We start from the raw sequence: 15,730 nt of genomic DNA on the forward strand, positions 1-15,730 counted from the left end.
GCTTCAAGGCGTTTATTTATTTATTTATATTAATTTATTTTTATATTTTTCTGTTTCCTCACGAAATTAGTCTGCTTTGATTTTTGCAATAATTATTTTTACGGTTATTTCATTTCATTTTGCTTTGATTTGCTATGAAATTCGATTTCATTTAACTTTTTGACAACCTCTTTAGATTAATTTCGTGTTACTTTGTTTGCAGTACTTTAGATTTGTTTTCACGGACATATCTAACCTGAGAATGCTCTCCAGAGAACTAAAGATTTTTAGGGTGAAATTATTAAGTACTAAAATTAGAAAGCCTTATCAACACAAATTAAAACTCTTAAAAAAAAATTAACAAATTTCACCACACTTTTATCAATTTTAATTATTGTATTTTAACTCCATTCAGTGTACAACAGGTCGTATGAGTAACCTTTAGCGAAGGAATTCCTTTCAATTCCAAATAATAATTTGTGGTTGAATGGTGTTGAAAATAAAAAATATTTATTTTTTTAAATTCAATATAAAATTACAAAAGTCCAATACATGCACAAGTCAGCTACCGCGTGTGTGTGTGTGCGCGGTAATGAGTTTGTATTTGGACAGCTAAGCCGGAAATTGAGGCGATTTGCGTTGCTCTATGGTTTTCATTTATTCTCACTGCAACTACCTACAACTATTATTGCATACTTTTGTCTTTATTGCAACACACTCGCACACATGCAACATATATTGCACTTTGTTGCTGCCACGGCGAACGGCGCTGTGTGGACACGTTGTTGCAACACCAATTTATTGTATGCACTTTGTTGTGCAACATATTACGTGTACTAAATAGCTTCCGGTTACAAAATCAACAACAACAATAGCAACAAAAGACAACAAGAGCAGCAAAGCAGTCATGTGAAGCCACAACCGTAGCTACCTAACACTCGTAGAGCCGACAAATTTGTGCTCGACATATAAATAACGAAGTTTCACACACAAACACACACACACTTGCAGTATGCACAAACATACGCAAAGTATAAGTGTAAGCTTTTGTGTGCTTTATGCATATCCGAAACACTTAAGTTACGTAGGCAACATTTAAATGTCGAAAGCTGTTTCCGCACAAACTTCCCAGCGCCCGTTAGAATGGCAACAACACAACAATGCTGACAACTAGCGCTACCACAGGGCGAAGAAGCTGCAGTCGATGCTTGTCTAACATGCACTTTGTGCCTGCGCTCTGATGAGTGTGCTGTGGTCAAACGCTGTCGCCTGCCCGACATTGCACTAAGTGCTGGGATATGACAACAACATCAACAACTAGCAATGCAATTCCATCTATCGCACGAAAGAGTGCAACCAGAAACAGCTGTTGAGCGCTAAAGTTAGACAACTGAGAGGCGAGAGAAGAGTCGTTTTAGGCTGCCTGTACAGCTCTTTGTTGGTTTTGTTGTTGTTGCGTTCGAGTTTGCCTGCGTTAACGGACAATATATATTTACCGTTGCCTATAATTATTTGCTATAATACAATCGGCTGCAAACCCAAAGGCAGCTCTGTTGTCTCCGACCAGCTGGGCGCCGGTCAAAGTCTGATCTTAACAAAAACAACACTTTAGAGTCAATCTACTTAGACAACTGCCAACAACAACTGACAGCAACAACAACTACTAACAACAACAATAACTTTTAACAACAGCAACAACAATTGCAATGGCTCGTGAAGACTCATGCAAACCGCAAGTATTGCGGTTCGGCAACAACATCAACAACAAATTCGCTTAACTGGAGCAATGCGTAATTGAATGCCTCATTAAACGTTGCCTTCTACGCAAGGATAAGAAATTAATTGTAATGGCTATCACAAAACACACACACACATACACAGTTCACTCATTATCCACTGACACACGCACAACTTGCATCCGTAACTCCTTAATCCCTCGAACCCTAACGCATCGAATAGCCAATGGGTTTTGAGTGTGGCAGTGGGAGTAATTAATGCAAAAGCGTGTAGAATTACATTCTTTATTAATTTCAAACATGCTCATAAATCTCACACACATACATACATTATCGTATATACACTCGTTGTCTTATTAAATATGTATGCCTGCATATGCTGTATTTTATTTCGTCATTATCATCACATGCATATTTAATTCTGATCAAAGCAGCGAAGCCACAAATCAAATATGAAATAATTGCATATTTGCATAAAGTAATCTCTTTAATATGAGCCCAAACAAACGCTCACACACACATATACATATATATATATATATATATTTCATTGGCTTCTCTTATTCGTTGGAAAAATAAAACACAAATTTGTGAATTGTAGGCGCGGAGTGTGTGCAACTTGGGAGACTCAATGAGAAATAATATTTTTTACTGAGTATAAGATTCTTCTTCTTGGAAAATTTTTTCAGCAAAAGGCTTACCTGCAACTTAAAAAAATTGTAGCTACTACTTTTTTTTAGTGGAAATTAAATTTCTGCAATATCACTGATCAAACATAACTGTCAAAGACCTTTTATGTTTCCAAGTTTTATGAATAAATAACACCGTAATTGGTTAACAAAATACAGCTGATAAAGTAAATAGATAAAATTATATTGCCAGAAGCTATTTAGCTTGCTAAAAGTTATCACGAACACAGTTATATATTAAGTTGTCAAATATCTCCCTTTCGCCTTTTTGTCTTTTGAATTTCGAGGCCATGTGTAAAGCGCTACAGAGTTCGTATCTGGCAATACTATACATATTTGAAAGGTCTCAACATAACCTACAAAACGACGCTATGCATGAATAGTTTGGATATTGCGTTCAACAGTTATAGACGTGTAAACATGGAGTTCATTAACGCCGAAATTCGCGATATTTTAAATTTTTCCTTCGTTAAAGGTAAATCCACTAGAGAAACGTTCCGTGAGATTTTTGGTGTTTTGAGGGATGGTACTCTATTACTTTGAACTGCGGAGGAAAGGTTTTGACGATTCAGAGCAGGTGAAAACGACACCATGGATAAGTCAGCCGGCGGAAGACCTGTGACGACGAATACCGATTAAATCAAGGAAAAAACCGTGTTAGACCGGCATGTGGCATCTCGTGACATCGCCCAGAAGATGGGAGTTAGTCAGCAAACCATTTTAAAACAACTGCAGAAGGCTGGATACACAAGAAAGCTAGATGTTTGAGTGCCGCATGATTTGACGCAAAAAAACCTTCTGGACCGAGTCAACACCTGCGATATGCGATATGAAACAGAACGAACTCGATCCATTTTTGAAGCGGATGGTGACTGGCGACGAAAAGGGATCACATACGACAATATCAAGCGAAAACGGTCGTGGTCGAAGGCCGGTGAATCGTCCCAAACAGTGGCCAAGCCGAGATTGACGGTCAGGAAGGTTTTGCTGAGTGTTTGGTGGGATTGGAAGTGAAGTACCCACTATGGGCTGCTCCCATATGGCCAGACGCCTAATTCTACCATCTACTTCGAACAACTGGACCGCTTGAAGCAGGCAATCGACCAGAAGCGTCCAGAATTGGCCAACAGGAAGGGTGTAGTGTTCCACCAGGACAACGCCAGACCACACTCTTCGTTGATGATTCGTCAGAAGCTATGTGAGCTGGGATGGGAAGTTTTATCGCATCCATTTAGTCCCGACATAGCGCTAAGTGATTACCATCTCTTCCTGCTCATGGCGAACGCCCTTGCTGGTGAAAAGTTGAACTCAAAAGAGGCTTGGGAAAAGTGGCTGTCCGAGTGCTTCGCAAATAAAGAGGAGGGCTTCTACGAATAGATTATTGCATGAAACGATGCATATTTGAACTAAATTCGTTCACTGTAACACTTTTTATAAATCATTGAATAAAGAGCAAAAAAGCGAAAGGGAGATATTTGACAGCCTAATGTTATGTTTAATTTGCAAACCGGAACAAGGCAAGGGGACACCCCATGTGACTGTAAATTTTTTTTAAGATTTTTATGAATTTTGTATAATATAATGAAGAAAACACAGAGCTTCCAAAATTTTACTTAATATTATTTAAGCCTTTATCGGAAATAATGCATTTTTTAAGTAAAAATATATTGAATATTTTATAATACTAGAATATTTTTTCAAATTTTAAATATTAAATTTTTTAATGCTTTTAAACATTAAAAACTAATATTTCATAATTTTTTTACAACTAATTTTTTATAAAAAAATAATATTTCAAAAAAAATCGTGGCGTTATGTTCCCACCGTCATTATATTTAAAGAAATAAGGACCGATGATTACACCGGCCCAGAAACCACACCAAACAAACCGTTGCTTTTTCTGGCTGAAATAGCAGCTCTTTCATCTCCTTAGGTTGCTCTTCGTTCCAAATGCGGCAATTTTTCTTAATTGCACACCCATTGAGCAAATTGAGAAATGGATCTCATAGCTGAACTAAATTTGGCTTGAAAACGTTGGATCTTCTTGGAACTTTTTAAGGACGCATAGAGCGAAGCGATGTCTCTTGAGAAGGTTGAGCTTCTTCAGTTGTTGCACAAGCTGTATTTTGTATGCTTTCAAATTAAGATCTCATAATGCGCCAAATCGACACTCCACGGTCTTCGTGTACACTTTAAGCTGCGGCTGCTAATAATGAAAGCTGGGTTCAAAGATGGGTGATAGAGTTGCGAATAGTAGGCTCAGTAAGCCGATTATGTTGTCCAAAAGTTTCTGGCGAAACACATTTTTATCATCACGTCATTCAAGAAAAATATATACCCTAGCTTTCATTGGTTTACTTCACCGTTAGCTTCGGTGAGTCATAGGCACTGAAGTCCACTAAGTCTGTATCTGCGGACTTGAAATTTCAAACTCTGATTTTGAACATTTTTGGATCTGAGATTAAATGCCTCAAAAACAAACAGTATTCGAAGTTTTATTTTAGTAACTGTTTTGGCACGCGATTTACATATTTATACTGCAATAATTGTATGTAATTCAAGATATATGGGAAGGACACGTGGTATATGGGAAGTTTACGTTGTAGTAGCTTAGTTTCACCCTTAGTTCAAATAATGTCATACACGATATTTAGTTGAAAACGATTTAATAGTTCCTAAGATAAAGGATTTTTCCCAAAGGTGCCACCCCCATTGTCCAATTTTTATGCCAATTTTTTTGAAGCTCTTTTCTACCATTTTCCGCGTAAAATTGTATGTCTCTGACGCAATTACATACTTACTGAGCTTTCGCACGTTTGGTATTGTTCAGCATAATCCTTACTGGGTAGTGGGCGTGGTTATCATATGACTAAACACGTTTTCACAGTGTTAGAAGTAGCTGTGAAAGGATTAAATTAAAATTAATTAAAATAGTGACCTAAGTTTTATTTACATTTTTACAGATAATATTACTTGTACTCTATAAATAATATCGTTTTTGTACAGAAAATAGAGACTGCATATAATCAAAACTTTTAACCAAAATAAAACCGGCGTCTATAATCTCTTTCACCTGTCAAACGTCGAACCACTTACGACCAATTTATTTAACTTAATGAAAGTAAAAGCCAACAAAAGCATACCACATACCAAGACCTTTGAACTTCACCACTTAAATATTCCAACAAGAAAATTTAAGCACCTGCTCTTTATAGAATGACAATCGATCTAATTATTGATGCGGTGTCGTTATGAAATTCTCAATGCATTCATTTGCATGCGCTGAATTATAATTAAATAGATTATTTGCATTTTTCCATTTTCTCACTCATTTGAGAACGCAAAGCACGTTACACGAAGGGTCGACGGTGTTCGATTGCCAAGTGTCGAGCACTCAGCCAAGCTCGGTTGACAGCGCTAAGCCAAGTGGCTGTCGTGTCACTCATTTACACCTCACAGTCGTATTCATATTGCTGGCTGCTTAAGAGCAGGAGTGGGAGAGCGTTTCCATTATGAAAAAGTCGCGTCATAACGGTGCGGTGTGGGTGGGTTTGTGCAATAATTTATGCATGCCTTGAGTATTGAGTACAAATTTAGAATTGTCAATCACTTTGCGTCGAAGTGAATTCATAAGTGTAAAAGGTGAAAGAAATGGAAAATAAAACAAAACCACGGAGCAAAATAGAACAACAAGCAGCCAGCTGAACGTCGAAAGCAGTGGTAAAGGAGGGTGCGAAAATACATTCAATCATTGTTTAGTATACGCTTGTCTTTCTGAAGTACGTAAAGTGTATTCGGCGAATTTTACGATAAGTAAAATTAGTCCATAAATGAGTTTCATTAAACAAATAACAGTCAGAGGTCTAACTGTCATCGTTGAGATATCGGAACGATCAGTGAAAACCATTTTGAAAGATCACTTGGGCCTAATAAAAGTGAAAGCGAAAAATGAAAAGTAAAACGATTGGTTCCAAAATCACTACTGACCGCCGGGGTGTCATGAAACGTATTACTAGTGGCGATGAGGCTTGAATCTATGCTTATGACCAGGAAACAGACGATCAATCGGCCGAATATCGTGGCAAAGGTGAGCCGAAGCCGAAAAAATCACGATAAAGCAGGTAAAAAATCAAGGTTATGTTGACAGTTTTCTTCGATTATCAGGGCGTGGTGCACTGCAAGTTCTTTCTGACCGGGAAACTGTCTGTAAAGAATACCATTTGAGTGTTATGCGAAGAAGGCCAAATTGTGGCCTTTCCAGAAGGTTTTACCGTTGCCTTCGACATTAATCTATCACAAATAGAATAATGAGGTACTCCTGGCTAAAGAAACCCTTCAAAAAGCGACATGTTTTCATCTCACTGTAATATGTTTCTGAGCTTAAACATCATGGAGTTCAACTACTCGCCAGAGAAACATAGAAGTGCAGGTGATTTTTGTTTGGATCTTCAGTTTTCTTGCTACCGTCTGCATTATATATTTCATATACATTTTTGCCGGCAAGTTGGAGAAGTGGACTCTATTAAAACACCTTTGAAGTTAGCTTTGTACTTTTTTTCATTAGTTTTTCATTCGAATCCTGTTTCCCTTCAACAATTTGCTGCGGTTCACACACATATTTACTCATAACATTATGGCACTATCCATTACAACACATCAATCACGAAACGTTAACCGCACCGAATGATAGACTTACTTCATTAGCAAGTAACAAGCACTTGAAGCTAACACGCGCTCTATCTGCACTCACATCTGCGACGTCCGTTCGCTCTATTGAATACTCGTATCTTCATTCCGTTCATCTACTTACACGCATTCTCATTCGCATCCGCATCCGGCGTGTGTAACCGACCGAAATGTCAAAGGCGTGCGACCTTTGCTGCGAGCATGTGAATTATTGATTTCATTGCCCTTTTGTTGTGGTTCCCAGTCTTCAGCGCTGTTGCTGTTGTTATTGTGTTATGTTAGTTGGCATTGTCAGTGCCGTTGACGAGTCAAATTGAAAACGCACGAATTAATGAGTTCAACAATTCACGAAACAGACAACACAACCGACACAACACACAAGCAGCCCTTCAAATGCCGCCGGCTAAGATCGCTACATTACACTTCGCTTCGCCGCTGCTGCGCGTCGCCGACATCCTGTGCGCCGTTGCAAAGGAAGCCACTGATTAAGAGCGGCAACGCGGCAACGGATGCATAGCTAAGCCAACAGCTCATAACAGCCGAAAAGCAGCCACCGATCTGCCGCCACCAGCCGCCAGCCAGCCACAATTGACAAAATCTATTGAATTGGTTGAGCCGCGGAGGCTGGCCCACTCGAGCTATTGGAAGAAAGCAATATGCAGGCTGTCACATACACACACATACACACACACCCTTGCGGCGCTGCATTAATTCGTAGTTACCATAAATACATATATATCTGCCTAGGGTCTCTCTCTGCAGAGTGTGTGTGAGAGTGCGCGTCCGTCTTCACTTTGCGGCTTCTGATGCTGCGACTTTCGGCGTGCGTTAGCATATGTACATACATATGTGCGACTTCCTCTGCTGACTCGCTTGAAACGCCGCTTCAGTGTCTCGGCTCCTTCTGTTGCCTGGCAAATGCGTTCGCTCATTCAATCGCTCGTTTATTCGTTCGTTCGCTACGTGTTGACAAACATTTCAAGCGTGGCTCAATACACACTCCACATCAAGTGCCTATTTGCCAAATCCACTACATGTATGCTCATGTTCATATGGAAGTGTGTGTGTGTGGTTAGAGTTTGAAGTGTGACTGTATGGGTGCTTTGTAGTGTTCCTGTGTCCATTAACATCCGCACTTATCCCTTTGTATCACGAAATTGTTGATTGATGTTTTCATGTGGAAGTGTAATTGAGTTTCTTTGCCAGTTCATGTCATCATAGCTGCGGGGGGTACAGCAGAGCGTTGAACCATACCACGCATATGCTCATATATGACAACAGGAATAATTGGGGGCGGTGGGGAAAATTGGTTTCCGGCTGGTGTGAAACTTCTAATTAATGGATTTACTCAACTGTGGTCGAATTCGCCGGTACATTTGTGGGAAATGTCTCAATTAATGTGGATGTATTTATGCAGGAGTTGCGAAAGAAATTACCGCCTGTAAACTCCTTTGGAAGAGACAGGAGTATTCCCTAATTTAAGTATTACGCAGAAGAGTTTCTTCCGCTAAAGATGTCATCACAGCTGCTTGGAGTGTACGGCTCAATCGTTACAGATTGATTACCTAACGATTGCTTCGGCACCACACAGTGTTGCCAATGGTTTCAGGAATCTGTTGGCTATTGCTGCTGCCACCGAAGTGGATTTCAGGGAGGCTGCTACCATCAAGGAGTTCATCAAGGACCCCAGCAAGTTTGTTGCTGCGTCTTCTACTCCAGCTGCTGGTGCTGGCGCTTCTGTCGAAAAGAAGGATGAAGCCAAAAAGGAGGAGTCGGAGTCCGAGATAGACTACGATGTGAGTTGATTGGTTTGTTTTCATGTTTTTATTCAGAGGTCTCTTAAGTGAAATAGCTTCTATATTGAATACAGTAAGATTGCTTAACGACTAACTAAACTTTTTATTTTACTTCGATTTTGGTGGAGGCTGGCTCCTTATATCTACGTCTTCATGACCACTTTTTACATGACAACTATTTCTGGTCGGATGCGCGGTAAGCCTTTATCGAATGATTCCAACCATTTTGTTTATTTCTGAAAATATAAGTAATTTACTTTCTTGTTGGTTAATGTAGACTTCGCTTCATGCCAACCCTCAGAAATGAGATGTCTGCTGCTATAGACGCTTTGCTTAAGCTCTCTCCCTAACTTGTATAATATTTGAGATATTGAGTTGGGGTAACGGAAAGGAGTCGATTTCGATGCTCACATAACCACTTGCTAGATTTTCTTGGAGTATAAATTAAAATGGCAATGGAATCTGCCTCTTCGATATCGGTCTTTGTTTATTTGAATCCCATGGACATAAACTACCACTTACTTGGAGATAAGTATTTGGATTCTAGCTGTGCATTAAAAGCTAGTCAAGGAATGTATGTCCTCACTAGAAATAGCATCAAGCCACTTCATCTTCAGACTCGTTTGATTGCCTAATCACGGCGGAATCGCTGCTGACTGCAAAGCATACGAGCCAGCCTGTGAGGGCACAATTGTGTCGCTCACTGTGGAATGGGACTTAGTTACATTTCCAGTTGGTATATTGGGTTCTAGCATTGGACCAATCATCCTCGTGTGCGTTGGTCGACAACCAGATCATATGCGACTGCAATATCCTTTTAGCACAGTAGTGTTGAACGCAAAAGATCTTCTGAACCACTTACTCTTAGCAAAGTTCGTCTTGCCACTGTAGTAGGGATTATTACTGAACATTGTCCTATAGACATTCATCCGGTAAGGCTTTAAATCTTGTCGGACGTTGTCAAAGTTGGTTGTAGGAGGGTAAGTTGGAAACATCCCAGCACTTTCTCCTCCATTCTCCAATCTTTGCAAGTCTGAGTATGTAAAATCTTAGCACTCTAACCTTTCAGTAGAAATAGCCTTTGGCTGTATAAACAAACTTATGATAGGCTCAAAGCGCTTTGTCGTTATGTAAGGGTCGTATGAGACAGAATTTAAGAGGTTTTTAGGTATCACAAAAGATTGTCATACTAAGATGTCCAAATTATATGCTCGTAGGATTGATCTCTTAAGTAACTCAATTTGCCTTTAATGTGGGTAGCACTAGATGTGTGAATATAAATTTCCTATGGAGAGATCCCCGTGAAGTTACAAAAGATTCCAACTAGCAATATTAGCAAATAAATAGTTTTCTAAACAATATATTTGTTAGATTGGATTAATCAGGCGATAGTCATAGTGAGACAACCTAAAAAAGGCGATTTTTGAGAATATAAAAATTTACTGGATCAAGGTAGATTTTTACCTAAAATATTCACCGTTTCGTATGATTAAAATTGGATTTTGATGGATTTTGACGAATATGGAAAATGTAGTTTTTAGAAAAGCGTGTTTAAAGATGAACTGATGGGCTACATTTTAGAAGGCTGTGACTCAAAAGTTATTTTAAATATCCAACAACATACACAATAAACTCATTGGCGTAACTTGTCTTGACAAAAAATAGCTTAACGGTGTTAAATGACATGACTTCACCTAAACTAACGTAACATCACTTTTCATAAGTTTAATGGCAAAATAAAAACGGTATAATAGTAACCACCATTACACTGGCCTACACTCCTAGGATTTTATACCTGATTTTGGATGTATTTTGTGAGTTGATACGAGAAAACAAGTCACATTTTCCATATCCGCTCTTGTTCATAAGAAAGAAGAAAAAAAACATTTAGTAGCGGGAATATGGTTCATCCTACCTACTATACCGCCTACTGATGCGCACAGAGCTGCACCAAACCAAACAATTTTTTTTGTAGGTCAGTGTTATTAAAACAAATTTTTAATTTTGGTTATAAAATGGTTATATATTGGCAATATCTGACAGCGGAAGCTAAAAACAATAAAAAAGCCAATTTCGATTTTTTTTGATGATACCTTTTTTTGCATTTTAGGTAACGATATGTACTTACTAAACTTTTGTAATTTCATATAATAACTGTAAATAACTCAAGTATCTATATCAAATTTATTTTTATTATTTTTTTTAATACTCTTCCAGATCCTTATGTGGTTGCATGGAAGCGTGGCATCGCCATACTCACCGCCGGCAATGTGAAGGTAACACCGGATCCACGTGTGTCGCGCGCCGAGCGATTCAACTTACAGATACGTGACGCAGTGCCACAGGATGCCGGCGACTACATCTGCCAGATCGCCACAATGGAGCCGCGCGAAATTACGCACACAGTCGAGATCTTGGGTAAGCGCTCGAAATAAGCAAACAAGTATTCTAAACAGTATAACTGTAAATATAAATCAATTGTTATGCAATAATGGCTTAGTAGAGCGGAACAAGGTAGTGCAGCTCAACAACTGGTCCCACACACACACACACACACACATGCAAGGAGAAAACAATATTTTGCGTCTAATTAGAGACGACCAATGTCGAGAGTCATTTGCATACACGCACATATACATATATATACTAGTATATATGTATATCAACATGGATTCTATTGCTGCGTTTAAAGTTTTTGTTTTCCCATTTGTTTTCATTGTTTTTGTGCATGGAAAAGCGTTGCGTGTGCGCTCGATTCGGCATTCATTTGCCAGTTAGTTAATTTTATGTATGTGTGCATATGTTTGGCTGTGTGTGCGTTGCAGCATGCTCACTATCTGCCGCGGCAAGTGAATGAGTGCCGCCGGAAGTGTGTCAACAAGTTCCGCTACATCGCTGCCGCTGCACGCGCTCGGCGCAGTCGCGTAACGCCATTTGGTTGTTAGAAGTGCACACACGCGCTCACACATACACACACACACAGCCAAACAAATATGATAATCAATTTTTCGAAAACGAATTTTCACATGAATGCATACCGTTATGCCGCCGCGCATATTTGCTCTTCCAGAAGACTGCGTCATATTGATGGAACTCGCGCGCACAAATGCAGCGCAACAAGCATTCAATGCTGGATTTTCGTGCGATCAACTGATGCAATTGTGTCAAGGATAATGAACTTGGCAGGCATCCATGTGTGTGTGTGTATGTGCGCGTGCGTGTTTCAGCGTTGCAATTATTTGTTAGAATTTTGCATATTTTTGAGTTAACGGTGTGTGGAAAATTGTTTGCATTTTTAATGCAGCGCAACAACAACAAGCGGAATTTAGTATTTGTTTTTGTTGTTGTTATTTGTGGTGAGTTAATTAAAAGTGTGATTTAATGAACACAGCGTTGCTCGCGCAATATCTCATGGTGGCTTGTCAAAGCGTTTCTTTTTCGCTGACTCTTTTGATATTTTTGTTCTCGTCGCAATTATTTTCACATGCCGTTCGTTATTGGCTCTGAGTTAGTGGAATATTTTGAAAATTTTCGATAACAATATTATATAAGCAATTATAAGTCAAAAAATACGATATTGATTGATTATGAGTGTTAAAAGTTCTTTTTAATGATTTTTTAGGTATATATGGTGAGCCAAGAACTTGAAATGTTTTTGTTTACTTAGTTATTCTGAAAAAAAAAAGTCATACAGGCGAGCCATTGGTAAAATAAGCGGATTTTCAACATAGATACTTCTTTGTCTCTATGAAATCATAATTAAGCCTATAATGAATGATCCGTTCCAAAAATAAAGTTCGAAAAACAAGTAGAATATTATTAAAGTCCACAAAAGTTCACTATATAGCTATATACACCTACAAACACAAACATGCTAGTATTTCTCCAATTTCCTTCATATTAATAAAGCATTGACCCACCGATTAAGCGTAATCTAGTCATCTGCAGATTGATTCCGTTCGCACTTTCCTGCTCATTCTTATGCTAATCGATTCAGCTTACTAAGACACACCAGCACTGGTTTCACCTAGTGCCCTCCAAAGGCTATCCGCAGTCTCGCTGGCCAACACTATTTGGTGTAATTACAAGTACATATGTATTCGCGTTCTTTGACCATGCCCGCAAGCAAGTAGGCAGTCGTCGGTTGGCGACTTCATTTAAATGCCACTTGGGAGTAGTTGTGGGCAAGGAAATGAGTTTTTTTTTTTTATTTCAGCGACGAAAGCGAAAATTATGCCAGCCATCTATAATTAATATATGCGCAATAAATTTGGAACGATGGGTTATTATTCGTATATATGTATATATATATATAACTGAAATTGTATATAAATATTAAGCAAAAATTATACCTGCCCAGAGAGAAAAGAGAAAGAGAAAAGACAATTTGCAGTAAATGATTTTACGTAACAGCTAGTGCGAATGTTTCGAAAATACAGTGACTTTGAAAATTCAAGTACAAAAAAGAAGATTTTGCATCTGAAGCTGTAGAAAAGATATGTCTTATTATAAAATGGTTAACTTTCATGTATTTGGACTACATTAAGAGTCCTGCATACATTAAGTCACCTCAATAATTAAACCGGAGAGTTCTTTTAAATTAGGGATAAGTTCGAAAAACCAAACTTTTTGAAATCGCTTCTACAGAAACACAAGCATTTTGTCTCAGTCGGCAATTAAACCAATTTATACCCAGTAGTACCAACGACAGATAGTAAAACACACTTTCTGACGAAATTTGCGCACTAACTTATGATATAGAACTGTAAATTGGCAAAGGGGATCGCGGTACCAAAGGGCACTTATGGGCACAATTTAATAAAAGTGGGCATAGTCCCGCCCTCTAATAGATTTAATGAACATATGTATAGTCAAATTCGCTTGCGGAACTTCTTATATTATGTAACTATTTCGACGTTCGACAGTCTGAAAATGGATGAAATCGGATGATAACCCCGCCCACTCCCCATATAACGGTAGCGTTAAAAACTACTAAAAGCGCGATAAATCAATAACTGAACACTGTCTGTGGCGTGTAACTTCTAGGCCCGTGTCGATGTGCCAGGGCTTTATTGGAACCGATGTAAAAAGTGGACTATTGGCGTAACCAACCATGCCCACTTACCATATAACACAATTTTAAGTACTAGTGGTATTTTGCACTGTTTTTTTTTTGTTCAAATGCAGCTGTTTCTCGGAGTTTTCGTCCTTCAAGCGTTCCAAAAACGCTATGTAATAGGCGCTGTTGATGGTCCTTCCTTTTTTAAGTAGTCAAATACAGACGTCACAACCTTCTCAGCTGACTGTTGCGTTTTTTCACGCCTTAGAGTGGCTTCATCGTTTGTAGTCCACTTGGATAACTGTCGATTGCACTTCGGAGTGAAATGATGAAGCTATGATTCATCCATTGTCAAATATAATTCAAAACTTCGGCGCTACACTTGAACATCTCCAAACACTGCTCCGAATCATCAACTCGTCGTTGCTTTTGACCAAAAGTGAGTGATATGATATAAACGTTCAATTGATAATTTTAGAGTACTAACTTGTTTAATGTTTTCATCGGCAGCAACCTCTTTTGGGTGTCCCCTGTGTTACCCGCCTTCGGTGCTCATTTCACTACGTGTAAACTTAGAATACCAATCCTTGATTGTTGATTTTCATGGGACACTGACCAGAAACTCGCCATCAAGCCAAGTTTCTGCTTAAACTGGATTTTTTCCCTTCAAAATGCAGTACTTTATCAACAGACGAAATTCCTTTTGATCTATTTTTTGTAAACTAACAAAAGTTGCTTCACCCAAAATGATATAATTCACAAAATAATAATTGGGGAGCTGTCAAATTGATACTCGAGGATTTTGAAGGTTAGGACTCACTAAAAATCATGCAGAATTAATGCTAGTGGCGCCATCTATCTGTCAGACATGTGAGAATTATATTGGCTTTTCACTCTGTACTCAAGCAATTCCTACAGGGGCCTCGTAACCACATCGATCATTACATTGGCGCACATTTCTTATGCAAATGAGCAGCGCAGATGCGTATGTGTGAATAGACTGGCCAGTAAGCCGCATAATAAACAGTCAAATGTGGCAAATCGGTGGGGAATTACGACACTCCACGTGGCCGCCGGGCGCAACAAAGACAAAGGGATGCTTGCCCCCACTTATGACCATAAAAAGAATGAAACAGGCAACGGCGCATAAAAGTCAATGCAGCAATATTTGAAGTTCAGCATTTATGTGCTTAAATGCGTTAGCAGCTTCAATGTATGTATATATGCGTGTGTGTGTGTTTCAGGATGCCGCCAGCAAAAATTGCGAAATCAATAAATTACACACACACACATGGCAACACATGTGTGCTGCAGATGGTCGCTAAGCAGCGCGGTGGAGTGGCTTTGTATACCCAGAGCCTTAAACCCCAATCAAAGAGGATCACGCTTCTTAAAATACGCTTCCACTCTGCTCATTTGCCTGCTTCGCATTGCGTCTCACTTTGGCGTTTTATCTCGACATCAGACATTTTTGCTTATTTTCGAGTTTGACTGGGATTTTACAGTTAAAGTGAAGAAGGGAAAAGGTAAATATATACCTACATGCATACGAGTATATATACAGCTGTCAATGTGTTGCTGTATATATGTGTGCGTGTCTCTGTGTGCGTGTGTGTGCTTAGAGCCGTCGTCGGCAGCATCTTTGTTGTAAAACTTCTAATCAGAATTGATGAATAATTTGCATATATTTCCCGAAGGCATTTTCCCTTTTATTATTTTCATCCTTCCCGGTGCACTCACACGCAGACACACTCTCACAAACTCACAATTTTCTTAAGAACTCTT

General features: G+C 38.9%; 1 protein-coding gene across 4 annotated transcripts in view; it reads left to right on the top strand.

Moving 5' to 3' along the window:
- LOC126755964 (uncharacterized) overlaps positions 1–15,730 on the top strand; it is a 515,745-nt gene that overhangs the window by 418,477 nt on the left and 81,538 nt on the right. For all 4 annotated transcript variants that reach the window (XM_050468716.1, XM_050468724.1, XM_050468708.1 and 1 more), the window contains one exon: positions 11,104–11,304. In XM_050468716.1, coding sequence (XP_050324673.1) covers positions 11,104–11,304 — 201 coding nt within the window. The remainder of the gene's footprint in view (positions 1–11,103; positions 11,305–15,730) is intronic.

This window comes from Bactrocera neohumeralis, chromosome 2, assembly GCF_024586455.1.
Source record: "Bactrocera neohumeralis isolate Rockhampton chromosome 2, APGP_CSIRO_Bneo_wtdbg2-racon-allhic-juicebox.fasta_v2, whole genome shotgun sequence".
NCBI classification, from domain to species: domain Eukaryota; kingdom Metazoa; phylum Arthropoda; class Insecta; order Diptera; family Tephritidae; genus Bactrocera; species Bactrocera neohumeralis.